We start from the raw sequence: 20,336 nt of genomic DNA on the forward strand, positions 1-20,336 counted from the left end.
CATGCATAACAAAAGATGGCCTCCTTCAGGTCACACACACACTAGGGATGTGTCACTTTTCTCCTTCCTGGTCCCCCAAGGAAGGGTATCAACACCTGCACAAGGCCAGCCTGCCCAATAAGTCTAAGGCAGAAAAACAGAAATTCATGCCTCAGCTACCCTCTGTGTCAGATACGATTCCTTGCCTGCTGGACCACTTCAGGGAGTGCCTTCTTGAGGCTGCCCAGGACTCCAGCCTCTCCTTTCTGCTAGCCTTTCTGACTTCTCGCTACCAAATGCCACTCCTTCACCATGAACAAGGATACCTCAAAGATCTATGGCCAGGCTCCAACAAGGGAAAAATTAGTATACCCAACACCTCCCAAAAGATCCATTTGAAACTAGCCTAGATCTGTGGCTGAACACCAGAAAACACCAAGATGGACAAGGAGGCCTGTGGTGCCCTCCTCAGGTGGCAGTGAGGCTTCCCATCCTGTTTCAGCCAGGAGACACCTACTCAGAAACACCCTGTTCCAAACTCAATTCCTGTCCTTGGAATCCCAAGTGGTGACTGAACAACACATACCATCATTTCTCCTCCATGCCAGCAAGGTGGCAGCCTATCCTAGCCCTTGGGGGACTTCTCGCGGCCCTGAAGCCAGGCCTAGGAACAAAGATATGCCCTTTGTCATTGACCTCTGGAAATCAAGTGTTCTAAAGGAGACAGACTTCCATAGCTCCATTCTGTTTTGGGGAGTCCAAGAATATCCTATCCTCTGGGACCTGCTACATCCTGGGACAGAACACAGTACAAAATCTTCTGAGGACTCATACCCCACCGTCAAGTCGGCTGGTCCAAGCCTACCCATAGGAGCCAGGTCTGGGGGGATGGGGGGTGATGTGCAGGGAAGGATATTGCCTTCAGCTAGGAAAAGAAGGGGACAATTCTCTAATCCCATCTCAGGGGAGCCAGATAGAACATTCCCTGTAATAGAATTTCCTGATCTACTAGGCCAGGACATTATCTTAGATGGATTGGCCTGACAGGGCGTGAGTAAATATGAGTCAACCCACATAGGAGCAAACCAATGACCACATCAAACACCTTCGTAGTCACAATAATTACCACTTATCTAGCGCCTACTACAGAGAGACTCTACCTGGCTTAATCCAATTCTCAAAATAAGCATTCAGGGGACTCAATTCACAGGCTCAGAGAGATTAAGTTACTTGTCCAAGGTCACACAGCTAGTAAGCTTCACAGTGGAATTTTGAACTCAGGTCTGTCTCCCTTTAGAGCTGTGATCTCTCCACTACAGCACATTGCCTGCCTCGAGGGAAGTGATGACAATAAACGGAAAAAAGGCCTTGTTTGGTACAGCCTTGACCTGGGTGGTCCGGGATAACTGAGATGTGCAGATACCTCTCTGAACTCTCCCGGGTCCACTAGGCATCCCCGTTTTGAACCTCACCAGGAACGAATCTGAAAGGCGGAGTGAAAGTGGGGATGGGTCAGAGACCCAGGTCCCTTGGGGGCCTCACACCGCTAGAGGACCCCTGGCCCCACATCATCCTTTCTCCGACCCCGCGCCACATCCACAACGGTCCCAGCCACCCCCATTTCTCCACACCTCGAGCTGCCCTCCGCCCCAGAGTTCTCCACCAGCTACGCTAGTTCTTCATCCCTGGCCTCGCCGCCGGCGACCACGGACCCCGGGACTTACCGCGGGTGGGCGGATCTTGCAAATGCCCGACTTCTCGGCGATGGGCCGGATTTTCGCGATGTAGCCAAGAGGGTCTCGGAACTCGGCCCAGCTAGGCTCGAACACCGGGCACTCCGGCGGCGGTAGGAAGTCGTCAGACCCCGGCTCCATGGTGGGCCCTAGGACTTGGAGGGCTCGGACCGCCCTTAAGGACTCATGGCGGACACCGCGGTATGAAGCCGAGGCACTGCTCGGGGACTAGGCCCTAAGCGGGGCGGCCGCCGCCCGCCGAGGGCCTTGGGGGGCGTGTAACTGCCACGCTCTGAGAGGCTCAAGCTGGCGCTACTGCTACCGCCTCTTCGTCCTGCCTCGTTCCTTCCAAACTCTGCCGCTGCCTCCCAACTACCGCAGCCTTCACCACTACAGTTACCTCCCAGCCGCCGTGGCCTTCGGCGCCGCCGCCGCCGCCATCTTGGTTTGTCAGCGTCTCCTCCCCCCTCCCCTCACCACAACAAACCGGATCCCTCCGCGGTGTGTCCCTCCGAGCCTCGTATACCTTGCATGAGGCCAAGCTCTAAGAAACTTTCATCCCATGGAGACCTAGCTGAATCTGCAGGCATGGGTTCCCTATTTGGAAGCAGGGACGCAAAAGTACCTCCCAGACTGAGAGCAAATAGTCCACCACGGTGGCGGACGAGCAAAGCAATTCAACTGTCGGGGCCTTTTTCCGGTGGACCGGAGGCGCACGTTTAAAGGCCAGTGATGCGCATGCGCGTTATGAAGAGCGACCGGAAGAGGAGCTGGCGTTAGTGGGTGGTGGGTCCAAATTGGCTCTACCCTTTATGACCTCAGCCCTGGCGCGAGCCCCGCCCCAACATTTTCTTCTCCAGGGTCTTTCCGGTGTGGGCCTCAGAAGGCGGCTTTGGGTGCCTGCTGGCATGCAGGTTGAGGGAGACGTGGGAGTTCCCAGCTCTAGGCGCTGACACCGCTGGGGCTTTGAAAGAAGGAAGACAAGATGTTGCTTACCCCCTGGGAATTACGGATTTTTGGAATCCTAGGTCCCAAGGAGAGAAAGGAAATATTTATTTCATCCAAAATTATGTGTAGAGGCCTCTCAGAGATGGGGCTTCCATTCATACCCCCCAAAGAGTCATTGTCCGTCAGCATTTTAATGAACACTTTCAAATGTTCTGTATGCACTTTTATTGTGTACACATTTGTGGAAGGTACTCCTATAAAATAAGCCTAAGTGTATATATATTTTAACTGTTGGATGTTTAGCAACAGCATATTTGTCGCCTACTAATGCCTACTGTATGAAACACCTACCATTTGTAAGCCTAGAGTGTACTTATCAAACATTGTGTACATGGGTTGTATTTATTGTGTATAGCCCTGTCATATGCATTTGAGTACCTGCCATGTGTATATCTACTATTGTGTGCATGTTCATTGAGCAGTTTACGAATAAGTTTATGGCAACTAACCAGTTGCATGCATCAAACCAGTACTTTGCCGACACATCAGGCATCTGTTGCATTTGAGGATTATGCTATACATGCTTGTGGGCCTATTGCATACAGTTTGGACACCTACTATTCACACATTAGAGTACTTGTGTAAGTGCTTATTTTGTGTTCCCCCATTAGATTGAATTCCTTAAGGGCAGGGACCATGTGGCTTTATATATCCTTAGCACTTGGCATGGTAAGCAGTAAATGTTGAGTAAACAAAAGAAAAATGAATGTATATTTTTGAGCATCCTTAGTATATATTGACTAAAATAATACATACTCTTTGCAAACACTTTCTGTGTATATTAAACATCTGTTATAAGCTTAAATATGTTTGAAGCAGGGAACAGTTAACTGTTCCTAATCATATACCGTGTCCCAGTTAGGTACATTATTCTGCCTACTTCAGGACTGAGCTAAAGACATCCTATCTGTAGAGCGGTCCACACCAGTAGGCGCTCACACCCTAGGGTCAGATAGGCCTAATTATTTCAATTATTATTAATCTTTGCAATTTCCCTTAACCTTTGTCCTGGGAAAGATGTAGGTCAATTTACCCATTCTATAGTTGAGGAACTAAATTCTAGAAAGATTAAACAACTTGGCCACTGTTACACAGGAAGTTGCTACCTCCTGGTCAAATGTTCTTCCTATTATTTTTCTCACCAGGAATAGGATGGGGCAGGAGAAGGGTAAGGAGAATGCAGAAGGTGGGAGATATGCCAAATCCTAGGCTAAAGGAAGTTCAGCTTTTCCATCTAGATGCAGCTCATTGAAGGGCAAAGAACATGAATCAGGAGTCAGGAGACCATGTTTGGGGTCCTAGCTCAGCCTTCTCTGAGGTCCTTAGCCCAGACACCATCCCCACCATCCCAGAAGGGCAAATGGAAATTGCATAGAGTCTTTGAAGCCAGTCAGATCTAATTCATTCATTCACAAATATTTATTAAATTCCTCTTATGCACCAGGCACTTTTCTGGGCCTGAGAATATAATGGTGACCAAGACAGACATGGTCCCTGCTTTCCTGAAGCTGACATTTACCAACTGAGATCTGCAAAGTACCTCATTTACTGTAGCCTTTATTTTCTCACTTATCCAATGAGGCTCTATAATCCTTTCCTCACAGGGCAGTTATGAAGATGAGAGATAATGATAATTCCCGTTCATCAAGGGCCCACTGCTATGACATTGGTATTGTTATCCTTGTTGACATTGGTATTGTTATCCTTGTTTTACAGATAAGGGGACTGAAGCTCAGGGAAGCTTACCAAGTCATATGGCTAGTAAGTGGAAGACCCAGAATTCAAACCCAGGTCTCTCTGACTGCTGTAAAAGTCTCAGATGGTGCTCCCCACACCCACCCACCCCCAGGCCCAATAAAGTGCTCAGGAAACGGGTTCCTTTCCCAACCTTTGGGTCTTGCTGGAGATAAATCTGCATCTGGGAACTGCAGAGTTAAGAATTGGGAAGCATCAGGGAGCCCACCCTGGGCTGGGGGCTAGGTTGGCCTCACCTACCCACCTGGAGAGAGAGTCTGGCATGGAGCTGATGCAGGGCAGTGATTGGAGCCTTGGCTGGGCTCTCGACCACACTCATCCAATCCAGGTTTTCTGGATGAACAGGATGAGAGTGACTTTGTACCTCACTTTTTTGATTTGTAAAATAGGGTCCCTTCTAGTGATGTAGGTATGAACTGTGAGTTCTAACTAAATAGCTGTGGAATCCATCCATCCCCTTCTCATGCCATTTTCTAATCTTCTATCCCCCTGAGAGCCATTTATTATCTCTAGCCTGGATTATTAAAAGAGCCTCCTAAAGGCATCAAGGTATCCGTGTGAACTCATGGATACATACATACACATAATATATATTCAAAATAATGATAATTCCAAATGAATTATGATAGTGGATTATAATTCATTGAAGAGTGAAATAAAAATTCATGACTCCACACTGATATACATAAATAAAATGAGGGAAAGGGGAAAGCTTTTCCTTAAAGGAAGGATGGAGTAAGAAAATCATCGACAGATGCTCAGACTTTTTCCAAGTAAAAAAAGTAAACTCTTAAAACACACCTATAACCCTAAAATCTTGGCACCACAAGATTAGGAAATGCTCAAAGAAAGTTGGAGACTGGCCAAGAGGATATAGGAGCCAGCTTGGAGGGCCTCCTGCTGGCCACATCTGGGGCATTTTTGAACATCAAATATTAATGTGTTATAACCCACTGAATACAATAGACAACCAAAAGTCCATGAGGAGATAAACAAATACATGTAGAAGAAGGGAAAGCTTTCCCTTATAGTGGAGAGCCAACTAATCCATGTCAAAGGAATGGTGGCGTTTGAAAATCACCATTTGGCAACTTGGAGAATTGTCATTGAATACTAAAACCTGTGAGTGAAAGTTCGAGGAGAACAGGATATTTGCATAATCTCAATGTAGCTCTCCACAAGTTTCTCATTTATTACAAAGGGAAAAACAGTAACTTTACAGTGGGGACACTATACAGGCTAATGTATCCCTGGGCTCTTACTTCAGGTCCTCATGAGGCTCTGGTGAAAAAAAACCGGTTGGCAACAGAGGAGTGAGGGTACACTGACTGCCAGCCTCTGTGCTTTGGGATATGCTATGCCTACCACCTGGGCTTCCCTCTCCCATTCCGTTCTCAGTATGCCACTAACACATCACACACTCACATACATCACACACTCACAGGCCTTTGTACACACTGCTCCCTCTGACACATGCCCTTCTTTACCAGGATAACTCCTACTCACTTTTCTTTTCTTTCTTTCTTTTTAAGTTTTTATTTACGTAATCTCTACACCCAACATGGGGTTCAAACTCACGACCCTGAGATCAAGCGTCCCATGTTCTTCCAACTGAGCCAGCCAGGCATCCCCACCCATGCCACTCACCTTTCAAGACACAGCTAATAGGGCAGTTCCCTCCTTGCCCACCAATCACCCACGCTGACCCCAAGTTGGATTTTTCCCTTCTTTGCTCCCCCCACACGTGCTGTGCTCCCTTCAGGGACTGTACCTATTGCATGGACATTATCCCCAGGGACATTATCCCAATGTACATTCCTGAGGGTCTTGTCCTGAACTAATATGGTAGCCACTACCTACATGTGGCTATTTAAATTTAAATTTAAAAATTCAGTTCCTCAGTGGCACTAGCCACATCCCAAGTACCCAGTAGCCACATGTGCTAGGGGTTACTGTACTGGACAGCACAAATATAGGACATTTCCATCATCACAGACTTATTGGACAGCACTGGTCTAGGACAAAGACTCTGTGAGAGTCTAGGACCTTTGTCCTTTGTTATGTGTTGTCCCTCCCCATCTACGTCCCCAAAGAGACTGGCAGTAGGACCTTTGAGAGCTGGATAGCCACTAGGCTTCTTGTCTTCAGGCCCTCACAGAAATGGGGAGGTAAGGAGCCAAAGTACCCCTCCACAGTCTGGATGGTGAGGTGCCGGGAAGTGGGAGAGGGCGGGGCAGGGACAGTCCAGTGAAGGGTGGAGGGGGGAACATCAGAAATATCTGGAGGAGGCATGAGGAGGTCCCAGGGGGACCAAAAGCTTGGTATACAGGTTGCACCAATCAATAAGCTAACCAATGCAAAGATACCTAAGATTTAGCTTGGAAAGAACTATTCATTCAAATCAACAAAATTTCAGAGTCATCTATGCTGTGCAATGCTCTGGACAGAGATGATTCAGACCATTGTCACCCTTGAGGGCTGGTGAGGAAGAAAGGTAATGACATGAAGGATCTCAGAGGACATGATCAAGGGCACGCTTTGTAAGGGATGGGTCTTTTAAGCTCATCTAACAACAGTGAGAAAATCAGAGATATTGGGGGGGGCAACTTTTCTGGGGGTGGGGCAGGGAGCAGGAAGGCACAGGTAAAATAGAGTCTGAAAATTACACACAGGCCTTTTCAGGGAACAGTGAGTGGGTGGTCAAAGTGTGGGCGAGGAATGAGGATTAGGAGATTGGTTGGGGCCATGAGGTGGAGGACCTCCAATGTCAAGACAAGGAGTTTGCTTTCGTTTCTGTAGGTGGCAGAGAACAGCTTACTGTGCATCTGGCAGGAGGGAGGCATTTCATATGCATCTGTTAACAATTTCCCTGTGAGATTATTATTCCTATTTCACAGGTGGAAGACCAAGCTCTGAGGGTCTAGGTGACTTGCCAAAGGCAACACAGTCAAGTCTGTGACTGAGCCAGGATTTGAGTGCTAAAAGCTAAGCTTTGGGAAGACAAAACCAGCATGAAGTTGAAGGTGGGAGAATGGGGCGTGACTAAAGGCAGTCCAGCTTGGTCCACCAGGGAAGAAACCAAAGAGAAAGAAAGAAAGAAAGAAAGAAAGAAAGAAAGAAAGAAAGAAAGAAAGAAAGAAAGAAAGAAAGAAAGAGAGAGAGAGAAAGGAAGGAAGGAAGGAAGGAAGGAAGGAAGGAAGGAAGGAAGGAAGAGAAAAAGAAAAAAAAATGCTGGAGCACCTGGGCACCTGGGTGGCTTAGTTGGTTACGTGTCGGACTCTTGCTTTTGGCTCAGGTCATGATCTCACAGTTTCATGAGTTTGAGCCCCGTGGCTGACTCTGCAGCACAAGAGCCTGCTTCGGATTCTCTCTCTCCCTCTCTCTGCCCCTCCCCACTTGCACTGTCTCTGTCTCCCTCAAAATAAATACATAAACTTAAAACAAATTTTTTAAAAAAAATGCTCATTGGATTTCATTCTGAAACCTCCACATCTAAGCTCTTCCAAAGCTCAGGTTGGGTCCTGGAGGTGGCATCAAATGGTTACATGGCCCCAGCTGCTTCTCTCACTCAAATGTGCATATGAAGAAGAAAACAAAGGCCTCAGTCCAAGCTGCTAAAAAGTGGGGCCATACAAACCATTCCCTCTTAGGTGCTATTCCAGGCCATACAAACCATTCCCTCTTAGATGCTATTCCAGACTCTAAGAAAGCACCAAACATATTTACTGACTGCTGCTTCTGGGGACCCTGCTGACCCTAACCAACAGCCAGTGCTCTGCCCCACTCCTACTGGGCTCTCCCAAGACCCAGGACATAACTTGTGGGGCTGGAAACATGTTCATTTCATAGGGAGGCAGTTTGGGGGGACTGGCCTAGAAATCAGGAACCCCCATCTCGACTTGCTGTGTGGCCTTGGAAAAGACCCTTCCCTTCTCTGGACTTGTGTCCTCCCGTGTAAACTAAAGAGAATCCAGCTATTTGCTATCTAACAACATAAGTATATACACAAAAGAGCTCTTATGATGTATCCAGCCCCTGGCTTCCTGGCCCAGGTCACCTACCCCCCTACCCTCAAGGACAGAAACATGGCCAGCCTTGGGCAGTGGGGAGGGCCCCAGGGCAAAGCCAGGCAGCCACAAGAAGGGTAAGCACAGATGGCACAAGAGCAGAAGGAAGTATCCCACCTGTGAAAGGAAGAGCAGGGAACTAACCTCCCCAAGCACCTACTCCATGCTGTCTGCTTGATATCCGTTACCGCCATGTCATCATCGCTACTCCATGTGGCAATGGCTTTATCACCTCAAGGTTTAAATCAAGAAAACTGAGACCCAGAGGGTGCTTCTCCTGAGTGTGTGTGCCTCAGAAGGGAAAACCTCAGGACTGGAACTGGATCAACTCCAAAGCCCACACCCTTGCCGCTGTGGTCCATTAAGGAGCTGAGAGAGGGAAATCTCCCTCATCCCCACCTCCCACCCAACCAAAGCATCTCACCCACCCAGTTGCCTGAGCTGCTACCATTAGCTCCTCACCTCCCTGGGCTAAGGCTTCTCTCTCCAGGGGCTCCACCCTGGGGGAGGGGGCATAAGTAGGAGGCAGAGGCGGGAGGTGAGCACAAGGTCTTTTATGAGGCATCAAATATACATTCTTATATACAAGGAGGAAAAAAGACAATGCCTGAACCCCAGCTCCTCTCCATACAGCCCCTCCCACTGCTGCCCTCCCCCACCCCCAAGCCCCTGGGTCCCTGGACCTTTATACAGCCAGGGTCTGTCTGTCTGTACTGCAGCCCATGGTAGAGGGGGGAGAGGGAGGCAGGAGCTGAGAAAGGAGCTGGATGTGCGGGGCAAGAAGAGGAGCTGGGGCTTGTAAAAAATATATTTATAATAAATAAACAGGGCTGTAAAGGGGGCTGGAGAGGCAGCAGAGATTTTGACGGACAGAAGGACTCAGGCATCCTGGCTCCCAGCCCCTGCTCTGATGGCTTCAATCTGCCTCAGGAAGGACATCTTGGGCTTATGGTAGCCCTCTGGGAGCGTCTCTCCCCAGGGCTGATGCTGGGTGCCCTGCTCCAGCGAGGTGTATGTGGGCAAGATCTGTAAAGTGCATTGTCTTCAGTTGTAGGAGGGGTCAGTGTAAGGAAATGGGAGGGCATGCAATATGGGTGAGGGAGGGCAGTGCCCTTCTCATCCCAGACCTGAGCACCCCCCCCCCAAACCTGTCTGGACTTTTATCAGGGTAAGAACATTGCCATGAGAGGCAAGGCCCTGAAGCTGAAGTGGTCTGGGCGGGGGCCCACTGGAGAGAGGACAGAGGCTGGCTCTGGAGAGGAAGCACTGCCCATTTGGGGGCCAGCATTAGTGGGGACCCACCGAGTGCACTGACAGCCCTGTTCCTCTGGCAGGTTGAGAGACACATGAAGGAGTTTAGTCAGGCCCTGAGGTCTGAGAGAGGGCCGAGTCAGCCGAGGTTTGGCCACAACTCTACAGAGCTCTCTCCTAGCCCCATGTGGCTAGAGGTGTTCTGGGGAAGCCTCCACCCTTTACTGCTCCTGACACCTGCCTGCCCTTCTCTACCAGCCAGAGCTGATGGGCGCTCACACTGGCCCAGAAGTCTGAGGTCACCTTGGGGATGGAGGTGGGATGGAGACAGGGAAAAGAGGAGGAGGATCTCCAAAAGGTCCTCACCACTCCCCAGAGCTTGAGAGCCCTGCATCCAGGCTTCAGGTGGCAAGGATCCTTCAATCTGGAAGGAAACCCCATGGCAACTGTTGAGGGTTAGAGGAGGGGTCCCGAGGCAGGGAAGAAGTGGGGAGGAGGACATCTTTATGTGTATATATATTTTGGAAAAACTGGGAACCTCTTGTGGATTCCCCAGACCTCCCTGGGCCCCAGCTCACTCCCTCTGTTCATCAGACCACGGTGCTGATCCGGCTTGGCTTGGCCTTGGGGTTTGCACTGGGTGGGTTGGCCGTGCCAGGGGGCCCAGAGGCGTGCAGCGGGCCATGGGGGGAGGTGGGTGGCAGGGGTGAGTGTGGGGTATGGGGTGAGGGGGGGGGCAGGGGTGGGTAGGAAGGGTGGGGTGGAATGGGTGAGTGCGGTGACAAGGGTGACTGGGGGTGGTGAGGGTGGGAATAGGAGCCTCCTGGTGGCCGGGATCCAGGGCCCCCTGTGGCCCCTGCTGCTGGCATCATCTGTGGGTGGTGGCTGAAGATGAAGTGCTTGGGGCCCTGTTTGTGGGCTGGAGGGTGCTGGGGGGCAGGACTGTACAGGGGCAATGGGGATGTGGGCTGGTGCAGGGGGTGGCGGCCATGTGGAGCAAACTGAGGGTGTCCTCCAGCCCCCCGTCTGGGAGCCCTGCCTGGCCGGCCCAAAGTATAGTGCTGGGGGCCTGGGACTGGGCCATGGGCATGGAAGTGGCGGTGTGGCCCCACAGGTGGGGCTGAGGCGGGAGGTGGTGGAATGGAGCCCAGCTGGGGCAGGGGCGGGGGCTGCTGAGGAGGTGGGGGGAGAGGGGGTTGCTGGGGTGGGAGGTAGGGTGGCGGGGCAGGGCCTGGTCCTTGGCAATACTGGGCATGCAGGGCCTGGAGCTTGGACTGCCCATCAGGCAGCACCCCCAGGCCACCGTGGCTGTGACCATGGTGGTGGTGGTGGTGGTGGTGGTGGGTGGAAGAAGCAGATGAAGAGGAGGCAGAAGCCTGGCCTGTTGGCGGTGGTGGCATCTGGAAGGGCCCCTTGCCCCGCTTGCTTCCAAACAGGGAGCCCAGGAAAGATGAGGAGTTGGAGACCGGTCTCTGGCTCTTGTACTCCTCTGGCGGCGGGGGTGGGGGCGGAGGTGGCATCCTCTGGTGAGGGCGTGGACTGCTAATAACAGACCCCTGGAAGCGGGGAGGGGGGAAAGTCAGGCCAGTCTAGACTTCCTAAACCCCCAACCCTAAACTCCACCCGGTCCCTGAGGGCTGGAACTGGGGAGACAGGAACCCCCATGGCATAATGAAAACCAGTTTAATGGTCCTGTACTTGTACATGGAGCTCCCCAGCTTGCAGAGCTCCTCTGTCACATCCACTATCTCATCTGAGCCTCTGCTGGGAGAGGAAGAATTAGTAGTACCTCCTCCTCATCCCCATTTTGCAGGCAGGGAGAATGTTAGGCCCAGAGGCACAGAGTGACTTGCTCAGGCTCAAAGAGCAGGACTTGGAGGTGAGAGCTTCTCACGGTCCAACTCCAAGGGCATCTCAACTCAGAGTCTGCCCTGGGGTTGAGAGGGGCTAGGGAGAGTGGAAGACAGACTGAGAGACAGGCAGAGTGAGGACAGACAGAGTTGAGGACAGATGGAGAAAGTGGTTGGCTGGGAGAGGCAGCCTCGAGGTTCCCATCAAGGAAGAGGGGAAAGCATCAGGTCCCCTCCTCCTCTGGGGCTCCATGGCAGGGCAGGGTTCATGCAGAGGATGAGTGGGGCAGGAGCTGGCACTTACTTCGATGGTGCTGTCCAGCGATCCCACGCTGTTACGCCGCCCCCGCTTCCCTGCACCCACAAGCAAGGAGCCCAGCGTCAGAGCAGCAACCCCCCCTCCCCACCCTGCTGGGCTCCAGAGCTGGGCACCAGGCCTGGGCCCCTCCCGGGGACAGACACCCCTATTCCCTTTCCCCCGTTGAAGAGGGGAAGGTGGGGAGGAGGAGAGGTGGAGGAGGAGGAGTGAGAGGAGGAAAAGATGGCGAAGGAGGAGAGGTGGTGCTGGAGAGATAGAAGAGGAAAGAGAGGAGAGGTGGAGCAGTGAGAGAGAGAGAGAGGGGCTGACTGTGGCCCCACTTCACACTCCCTGGCCCAAACTCTGGGCTCCACCTGATCTGACCTGGCTCCCAGGCCCCCTGCGGCACAGTGCCCAGGGCTCTGGATAAAGGCCGGGTGTGTGCAGGTGTGGTGGGTGCAGGAGAGGCTGGCGGTCAGTGATAGGAGGCAGAGAGGACACCTGGTCCCACATCTCCCCAGCCAGGGCAGGGGCCCCAAAGACTTGCCTGCATCAGAGAGGTCTCGCAGAGAACTGCTGAGTGCGCCCCGTTTGAGCCCATCGCCTGCCCCATACGTGTCCTCCAGGCTGCTGCGGGCCAGCGTGCCATTCACTGAGTCCTTGGCCCCTCCGGGCTGTGAGGCATTAGGCCGCATCATACCTTTCTGCTTCTCTAGCTCCGCTGGGTGGTTGTGGGGGAGATGGGGAGAGAAGGTCAGGAACAGGAGTGAAAGGCCACTTGGCTAATCCCAGCCCTCCAGCAACCTTCCCCATTCTTGCCTGTTCTGTCCCCAGGCCTTCTGCTTTGCCCCCTGGACAGACGGCACATTCCCCCAAAACCTCAGTTCCATCTCTGAAGCCCCCCCACGGCACCCACCCTGTTTCACACCATCTCCTCTGGCTGGGTTTTCCCTCTGTCCCTCTCTGCCTGCTCCTCCTGCTCCTCTCCCCTTCCTCTCACCCTTCTTGCTCCCCCCTCCCCTGCCCACTCTCAGTCTGGTCTCCCAAACCACCCCTGCCCTTCAAAACAGAGCTTCACAGTGGCTGGCTGGTCACAGCAGGGGCAGGAAGGCCCTTCTAGTCTATGGCAAAGGGCAATCCTTCCAAAGTCAGCTCAGTTCTCAGCTATCTTGCTCCAGAGCAGAGGGCTCCAGGAAGAACAGGAGCAGGAAACCAACAGGAATGGAATCCTCTATTATATGCCAGCAGTCTGCTGGGAGCTATGTGTACTTGATCTCGCTTAATCTCACAACAGTTCAGAGGGAAGGATCATCATCCACATTTTCAGAGGAAGAAACTGAGAATCCAAAAAGTCATAAAGCTGGCCTGGGGTCATACAGCTGGAAATGGAGGGGGGGGCGGTGGGGAGCTGATATTCTGGAAGCAGGTCTGCCAGAGTCCAAAGCCTGTGCTCTCTAGCCTCCTTACAACGCCCCCCTTCACCTCCCTGAGGAGGTCATGGAGACTTTTGCCTGTTGCCTTCCCCTCATCATGCTCACCCCTCTCTGAATGTCCCCTGGGTCTCAAGGATCTGGTGAACTGAAATGTGCGGACCTTGCTTTGCTGAGTGGAGCGGACCCTGGAACCGTGAAGGGCTCACTGAGCAGCTGTCAGCTGCCTCAGTTTCTCTCTCTGTGTCTGCCTATCTCTTTCTCCTCAACATCATGTTACTTAACTGTGACTGCTTAGCCTGGAGAAGAGAAAACTTGGAGGGCATTGAGTAAAATTAGACGTAATCACTCTTTTCCCATTATATATGCTTAAAACGACTTGGCGTGGCCTCTGGGGGCCAGAAGGATGGGTGATGGGGACTCAGCTCAGGAAATGGAGTGTGGGAAAAGGACAGGAAAGGGGAGGGGGGCTGGGAAGAGGGATCACCTTTTTTGGACAACTAGGATGTTCAGTGCCAGGGTCCTACTAACATGTAGGACATCTCTTCTACCTTGCCTCATTAAATCTCCACAACTCTGTAAGGATATTTCATCATCCCAATGTCATGTATGAAGAAACTGGGGGATCAGGGAGTCAGGCAACTCACCCCAGCTTACCTATATAATAAGTAGCATACCTGGGATCTGAAACTAGAGTCCTACCTCCAATACCCTGATGCTTCTCCCTGCTGCCTTTCAATAGAAGGAAGAGCTGGCTCCTAATCAGGGCTTGGAATAATTATCTGAAGTTCAGAGGTAACGAGCCTCTTGTCCCTGAAGGTATTCAAGCAGAAGCTGAAAAGTTCCTAGAATGGGGGTAGGAAGGTTGGACAAGCTAACCCTCAACTCTGAGATTCTCAGAGGACAGGATTCTTGGTGTCTGGGGGGGATCGTATCAGGAAAAGGGACAAGAGGTACAGCTGGGTACTCACACTCCACGCGGTATTTCTCCATCTCCTGCACCTCGGCAATGGACTCGCGCAAGTCGGATGTGAAGCGCAGCCGGTCCTGGAGGCTGGGGGCATTGAAGATGATGAGGACTTTGCGCTCCCCGCCAGGTACTGCAGACAGCAACTTGATCCCAAACTGGTAGTCTGGTGGGGGAAAGGGGAGGTCGGGCACCCCTGTCAGCACTGAAGCAAGGTGGCTCATACATGAATGAGTTTTTCTACTCTTCAACTCCAATCCAGCCTCTTCTCTGCTCAGCATCCTCAGTGGCTTCCCTTTTGCCCCCCAAGGTCCCCAAAATCTTGGCAGTCATGGCCCTGTTACTCCCTCTACTCCAGATAGAAAGGCAAACTGCACTCTGACTCTCTCCAACCCCTGCCTTCACACCTCTGCCTCTACTCACATTGCTTCTGTTGCCACCTGACAGAGCTCCTCTGGCTCAGTCCTTCAAAGCGCAGCGTGATCACCATCTCTTTGGCCCACCAGAAAACGTACACACCACGGTTCTCTGCCAGACCCCCAGGGCACAGACCCAAATCATACTCCACCCTAGCCTACCCTGCATCCCGGGACCAAGTAGGTGCTTTGGAGACCTTAGTCCAGTTGTAAAGGACTCCAAAAACTGGAGGTTGGTATGGATGAAGGATGAACACGGGGGCCATGGCATAGACTTTGGGGATGCTGGGATCCAAGTAGGGACTCACATGAATTCTGGAAGAGCTGCATGTGCATTTCCACCAGAGGAAAGGACTGACGGAAGCTGTACGTCACCAAGATCTTCTTCTTCTGGAAAATTTTGGTGACCTTTGGCAGGGGGTGGGAAAAAGACAAGAGGCAGGGTTTGGGGTAGGGAATTTCCACATGACACCTATTTCTCATAGCCACCCTCCCCTCCCACCGCCACTGAAAGACATATACACACAAACACACATACCCACAAGTTGGGGAGAACTGAAGCTTGAGGAGCAGAACAGGAGAGATGGGAGAAAACGCAAGTTCCTGATGTAATGACAATGCGCAACGGACATTTGCGATTTTTATAGGAAGTAACCGAATGCTCCCCAGAAAGCCTGTTCTATCTAATACCTCACACAGACTCCCCCACCCTGCCCCCTTTTCTGAGCTTCCAGAGTGCTGCTTCAGTGCCTTTCACCACCAGGCTTTAGGTGAGCGCTCTGCGGGTGTAATCGCCCCCTGCTGGACCAGAAGCGCCACGAAGAGTCTGATTGTCCTGTTTCTTGCCCACCTCGGTAGAACCCCGCAACCTGTGGCAAATGCCAATGAACCAACGTCTAGAGTTAATGAGTCTCCCTCTCAATAGCCCAAGGTCTTTGTCAAGTACTTGGGCACCTGGATTCGACAACCGGAGGTTGTGAACACGTCAGACAGTCTACAAAGTGGTGTTTAAAAGCAAATTACTTGATTTCAGGATGGGTTATAGTGCATGGTTATGCAGAGCATTTTCTTAGTCCTTTGGACTGTGAGCTCCCGAGAATGAGGACTGACTTTCACTCATCTCTGTGAACCCAGTGCCCAGCATGGGGCTGGACACGCACAGGTGTCAGTGCATGACAGGTGCTGAAACATTTACACAGCACCCGTGTGGGCCTGGCACTCCTCTGGGTTAGGCTATTCCACTTCTGACTTCTTAACTCCATCCTCCTGACAACCTTATGAGAGAGGGATTAGCCCCACTTCACAGAGGAGGGAATTAAGGCTTAGTGAAGGCATTGGAGAGGCTTCATCTAAAGCAGCAATACTCGGGGCACCTGGGTGGCTCAGTCGGTTAAACGTCCAACTTCAGCTCAGGTCATGATCTCATAGCTCATGAGTTCGAGCCCCACGTCAGGCTCTGTGCTGACAGCTCAGAGCCTGGAGCCTGCTTCAGATTCTGTGTCTCCCTCTCTCTCTGCCCCTTCCCCCCCTCAAAAAAAATGAATAAACATTAGAAAAAAATAAAGCAGCAATTCTCAACTAGGTGTGACTTGGAACCCCAGGGGACATCTAGCAATGACTGCAAACAGTTTTGGTTGAAGGAGCGCTACTGGCATCTAGCAGGTAGACACCAGGGATGATGCTAAATACACTCCAATGCACAGGCTAGCCCCCACAACAAAGAGTTATCCCTCCCCAAATGTCAATAGTGGTGAGATCGAGAGACCCTGTTCTAAAGAACTGAAGATCACGGGGATAAGGGGGGAAGATAGCTCACTGTGCTCAAATCACTGAAGAGCTGTCTCAGAGCAAGAGAACACTCATTCTCTGTGATCCCAAGGGCCCAGGGAAGATGATTGGAGGAACCCCATTGGGAAACAGATTCTGTCAATCAGAGCTGTCTAACCAGGAAACTGGCTGCCTTAGAGGAAGGCACCCTTCTGTCTCCACAGTCATGCAAGCAGGGGGCCATGCAGGAAGTTGGTTTCAGGTAAGAGATTGGACAAGAGACCCTGAAATTCTCTTGTACCAGCAGAGTCCTTAAGAGTCCCAGCTCTAAAAGATGCACGTCTACAAGGGTGATGAGCTTGGTTTTAAGCTTGAATCACTTCAAGCATCCTGACCACCTGAAGGTTTCAGAGGGACCCCAGGGTCACAGGTTTCCCCTCCTTTCAGCCCACACTCTGGGCTATTGAGGTGAACAGGGACATTTCCTACCACTTCCCAGACTGTAAGCCTGTCAACTCCTCTGGTCCTCACATTTTCTCCCCCTGTGCAGCTGTCACTCCCTCCAAATGGATCCAAAAGGTGAAAGAGGGGCAGAGGTGGCCTATGCCCTATCCAAGACTGCACACATCACATGGTAAAGCACGTCATCCACCACACCTCCACCCACCAGCAGTTAACATGGTTCACATAGACCCAGGGTGCAAGTTCACCCTCCCCTCCCCCCGCCGCTCCATTTCCTCCCCTACAGTGCTCCTACCACGAGGAGATCGTTGAAGAGGAAGACTTCCCGCTGATGCAACCCTAGCCTCTGGGGGCGGTTTGGATCTGGCACCTCGTAGAGTTGACAGCAGCAAACCAGTCGACGGTGAGGAAGAGACAAGACCTAGATAGGCATGAAGAAATAGATGTCATCAAGGCTAGCCACACCAGCTTCAGGCCTCTGGCACCTTATCGTCCAACCTCAAGAGGAAGTTTACTCTGACACAAGGAGTCTAAGCAACAAAGGCCTAGGCTTGCCTTTGTCCTTGGAGCTCTCTTTGTTTAGAATGCCTTTCTTTCCCAGCTTTATATTCCATTCTTCTTCCAAATCCCAGTTCTAGTCTTTTCTCTTCCGAGAAGGTGTTTCTGATTTCCCCGGACCAGAAGTCACCTCTCCATCCTTTATGCTCCCTCAGACTAACTATAAGGCAGATGCACTGACACCCCCACTCCCAGCCTGTGAATACCTCTAAGGACAGAAACTATGTCTGATTCATATCTGTGTCCCTACTCCCCAGTCAAATGCCCAGCTCTATGGAAAGGCATCTGTAAATGCTTGTTGACTAAAAGACTACAGTGTGTTCTTGGGTTTGGTTATCAGTTTACTATTAGCTTGGCTCCTCACCTGGGATGGAGAGGCAAAACCGGGGGTGAGAAGGATGCCAATATTTATACAGCACCCACCACGTTCCTTGCAATGTGCTAGATGCATCCCCATAAGAGCATCTCACTCTGTACCACGCCCCGCTGAGGAATGCATTATCGCCTACTCCATTCAGCTGGAGAGGGGAGTCTGGGGCTCAGAGTCAGGGGTACTGACTTACCTGCCATTCAGTGGCAGAAGCAGACCCAAACCCCGTCCCTCTGCAGCCTCTCCAGGCACTTACCGGTTTCTTGCCAACAATCATGCGCTCCACAGCCTGCACCTGGGACACATGGTCATCATTGGTCCGCAGTTCACGCCCCTGGATTCGTTGGTAGATGCCCACCAAGAGGTCTCGGGGGATGTCTTCACCGTTGTCAACCCCTGGGTAAGGGAGTAACACAGGGGCATATTGCACAAATGTGAGGAGTGGGTGGCAGGGGTTCCTCCAAATGCCCCACACCCAGGCATGAGTGCAAACAATGGCCGAGACTGGAGGGAGTGGGCACCCTTGGTCCCTTGGTCAGGACTGGACTGGAAAAGGTGTCCTTCACCAAACAACTGGATAGCCAGTTGCTTTCTTTCCCATGGCGGGGATTTTTTCTAAGCCACTCAGAGCACACTGTGATTAAAATAATCAGATACTTTTCCCCTTTCTAACTAGCAAAACTAACATTAAATGTTAGTAAGAGTGCAGGAAAGTGGGCATGTATATTAACAAAACTGTTTTTGGAAGGTAGTTTGGCAAAAGCCTAAATATTCCATGATTCTTCTTCTAGGAATCTGCCCTAAGGCATTACTCAGAAGTATGCGCACAGATGTGCGTACAAGTGCTACTTACAGGAAAAACCTTGAAACAACCTAAGTTCTCACAATAGAGGGACAGTTAAGTAAAGCTGAGTGTATCCATTTAATAAAATAATTTACAGCTATTAAAAACTTGGTGTTTACAAAAAGCATGTGAAAGTTCCTGCAGCGAGGTTACATGGAAAGGGCAGGATAATAAAGAGCAGGAGAGAGAAGGAGGGAGGGTGGGAGGGAGGATTGATGAAATGAATGAATGAATGAATGACTAACAGCAGGATTCCAGAAGACAGATCCAGATGGCCTCTGATCTAACTCCCTCCTCCCAAGTCTACCATCCTTCTTCACTCCTGTCTGCTGAGTGAAACCCACTCACTCTTCCCTCCAAACCTTCTGCTAGAGAAAATGTTTTCTCCTTTGGAAATGCCACGCCTCCTCCCTGGACAGGTGCTAAAGGAACATGCTTCATCACACCGCCTTTTTACCTCAGCTGCCAGAGAGCTTAAGCCCATCTACTGTGCAAACCCTGCCGGTCAGCCAATTTGTCTCATCTGTTTGTTTTTCCTCATGTCTATTTCCCTCTTTCGTTTCTGTTTAAATAATCTTAGCATATGTGCCATTTTTAGGAGGCTGCTCTTTGGTGAGAGCCAGGGTTTGGCATCAATACAATAAACCAAGAAAAAAGGTCAAGGTGACACCTTCTACCTGGCATTCAAGGTCCTTGCATATTGATTCCAACTGACCTTCCCAACTGGATCATCCACCCCATCTTGATTGTTCTTCAAACAACTTTTCCTGCCTTTGTTATTCTTTTTTTAATGTATTTTGATGTTTGTTTATTTTTGAGGGGGGTGTTCAGAGAGAGAGGGAGACAGAGGATTGCAAGCAGGCTCTACCCTGAGAGGGGAGAGCCTGATGTGGGGCTCAAACCCATGAGCTGGGAGATCATGACCTGAACTAAAGTCAGATGCTTAACCGACTGAGCCACTCAGGTGCCTCTGTGCCTTAGTTATTCTTACTACTAGGTAAGCCTCCTCTATTGCTATTCTGTCATATTAGCCATGCCTTCAAAGCCCACCTTAAAATGAAAATACTGCTTCCTCCAGGAAGTGTGTTGGAGGTGGGCTCTCCCTCCTCTGAGGTCTGACTGCGCTTTTGGCCTGACATCATGGTTTGCTTTTTCTCTTGTGTTGGGTATCTGGTACTATATGTCAGTCTGTCCCACAAACCAGGAGCTCTCTCGGGGCAAGGGACTATGGTTTCCTTAGCACCCATCACAGGGCCTGGCACACGTGAGGCACTCAGTGTCAACTGGCTGGCTGGCTGGCTGGGTGTTCAAGCGGATAAAGGAATGTATGGATGGAGGAAAGGGTACGTAGAATACTTAAATGAGTCTTTATGGGCATAAATAAAAAGGAGAGGGAAAGAGGGAGGAGTGATAAGTGAACGGATGCATAAAATGACTGAGTGGATTACTGTAAGCTCTGTAAGAGCCAGGGCTTTTATCTCTCATGTTCACTGCTGTAACCCCAGAACCTTCTCAGTGAGTATCTGGTGCAGGAATGAGTAGATGGACAAACAACTATTTGAGTGAATTAATAAGTGAATG

At 51.0% G+C, this 20,336-nt stretch overlaps 2 protein-coding genes across 30 annotated transcripts in view; both read right to left on the minus strand.

The window, feature by feature from the left end:
- Positions 1–2,367, minus strand: part of KDM5C (lysine demethylase 5C) — a 32,399-nt gene extending 30,032 nt beyond the window's left edge. For 9 of the 23 annotated variants that reach the window (XM_043570355.1, XM_043570353.1, XM_043570347.1 and 6 more), the window contains exon 1: positions 1,704–2,366. In XM_043570355.1, coding sequence (XP_043426290.1) covers positions 1,704–1,853 — 150 coding nt within the window. In that variant the 5' untranslated portion in view covers positions 1,854–2,366. Of the gene's footprint in view, positions 1–1,703 lie in introns of all 23 variants that reach the window. The other 14 variants (XM_043570354.1, XM_043570349.1, XM_043570358.1 and 11 more) reach the window with 4 other exon arrangements.
- Positions 2,368–9,080: 6,713 nt separating this feature from the next.
- The window catches only part of IQSEC2 (IQ motif and Sec7 domain ArfGEF 2), a 78,364-nt gene continuing 67,108 nt past the window's right edge, over positions 9,081–20,336 (minus strand). For 4 of the 7 annotated variants that reach the window (XM_043571332.1, XM_043571333.1, XM_043571335.1 and 1 more), the window contains 7 exons: positions 18,168–18,307; positions 17,279–17,404; positions 15,063–15,162; positions 14,343–14,504; positions 12,489–12,662; positions 11,948–11,997; positions 9,081–11,349 (listed from right to left, as the gene is read on the minus strand). In XM_043571332.1, the coding sequence (XP_043427267.1) occupies positions 10,384–11,349; positions 11,948–11,997; positions 12,489–12,662; positions 14,343–14,504; positions 15,063–15,162; positions 17,279–17,404; positions 18,168–18,307 (1,718 nt within the window). In that variant the 3' untranslated portion in view covers positions 9,081–10,383. The remainder of the gene's footprint in view (positions 11,350–11,947; positions 11,998–12,488; positions 12,663–14,342; positions 14,505–15,062; positions 15,163–17,278; positions 17,405–18,167; positions 18,308–20,336) is intronic. The other 3 variants (XM_043571337.1, XM_043571338.1, XM_043571339.1) reach the window with 1 other exon arrangement.

This window comes from Prionailurus bengalensis, chromosome X (assembly GCF_016509475.1).
Source record: "Prionailurus bengalensis isolate Pbe53 chromosome X, Fcat_Pben_1.1_paternal_pri, whole genome shotgun sequence".
NCBI classification, from domain to species: domain Eukaryota; kingdom Metazoa; phylum Chordata; class Mammalia; order Carnivora; family Felidae; genus Prionailurus; species Prionailurus bengalensis.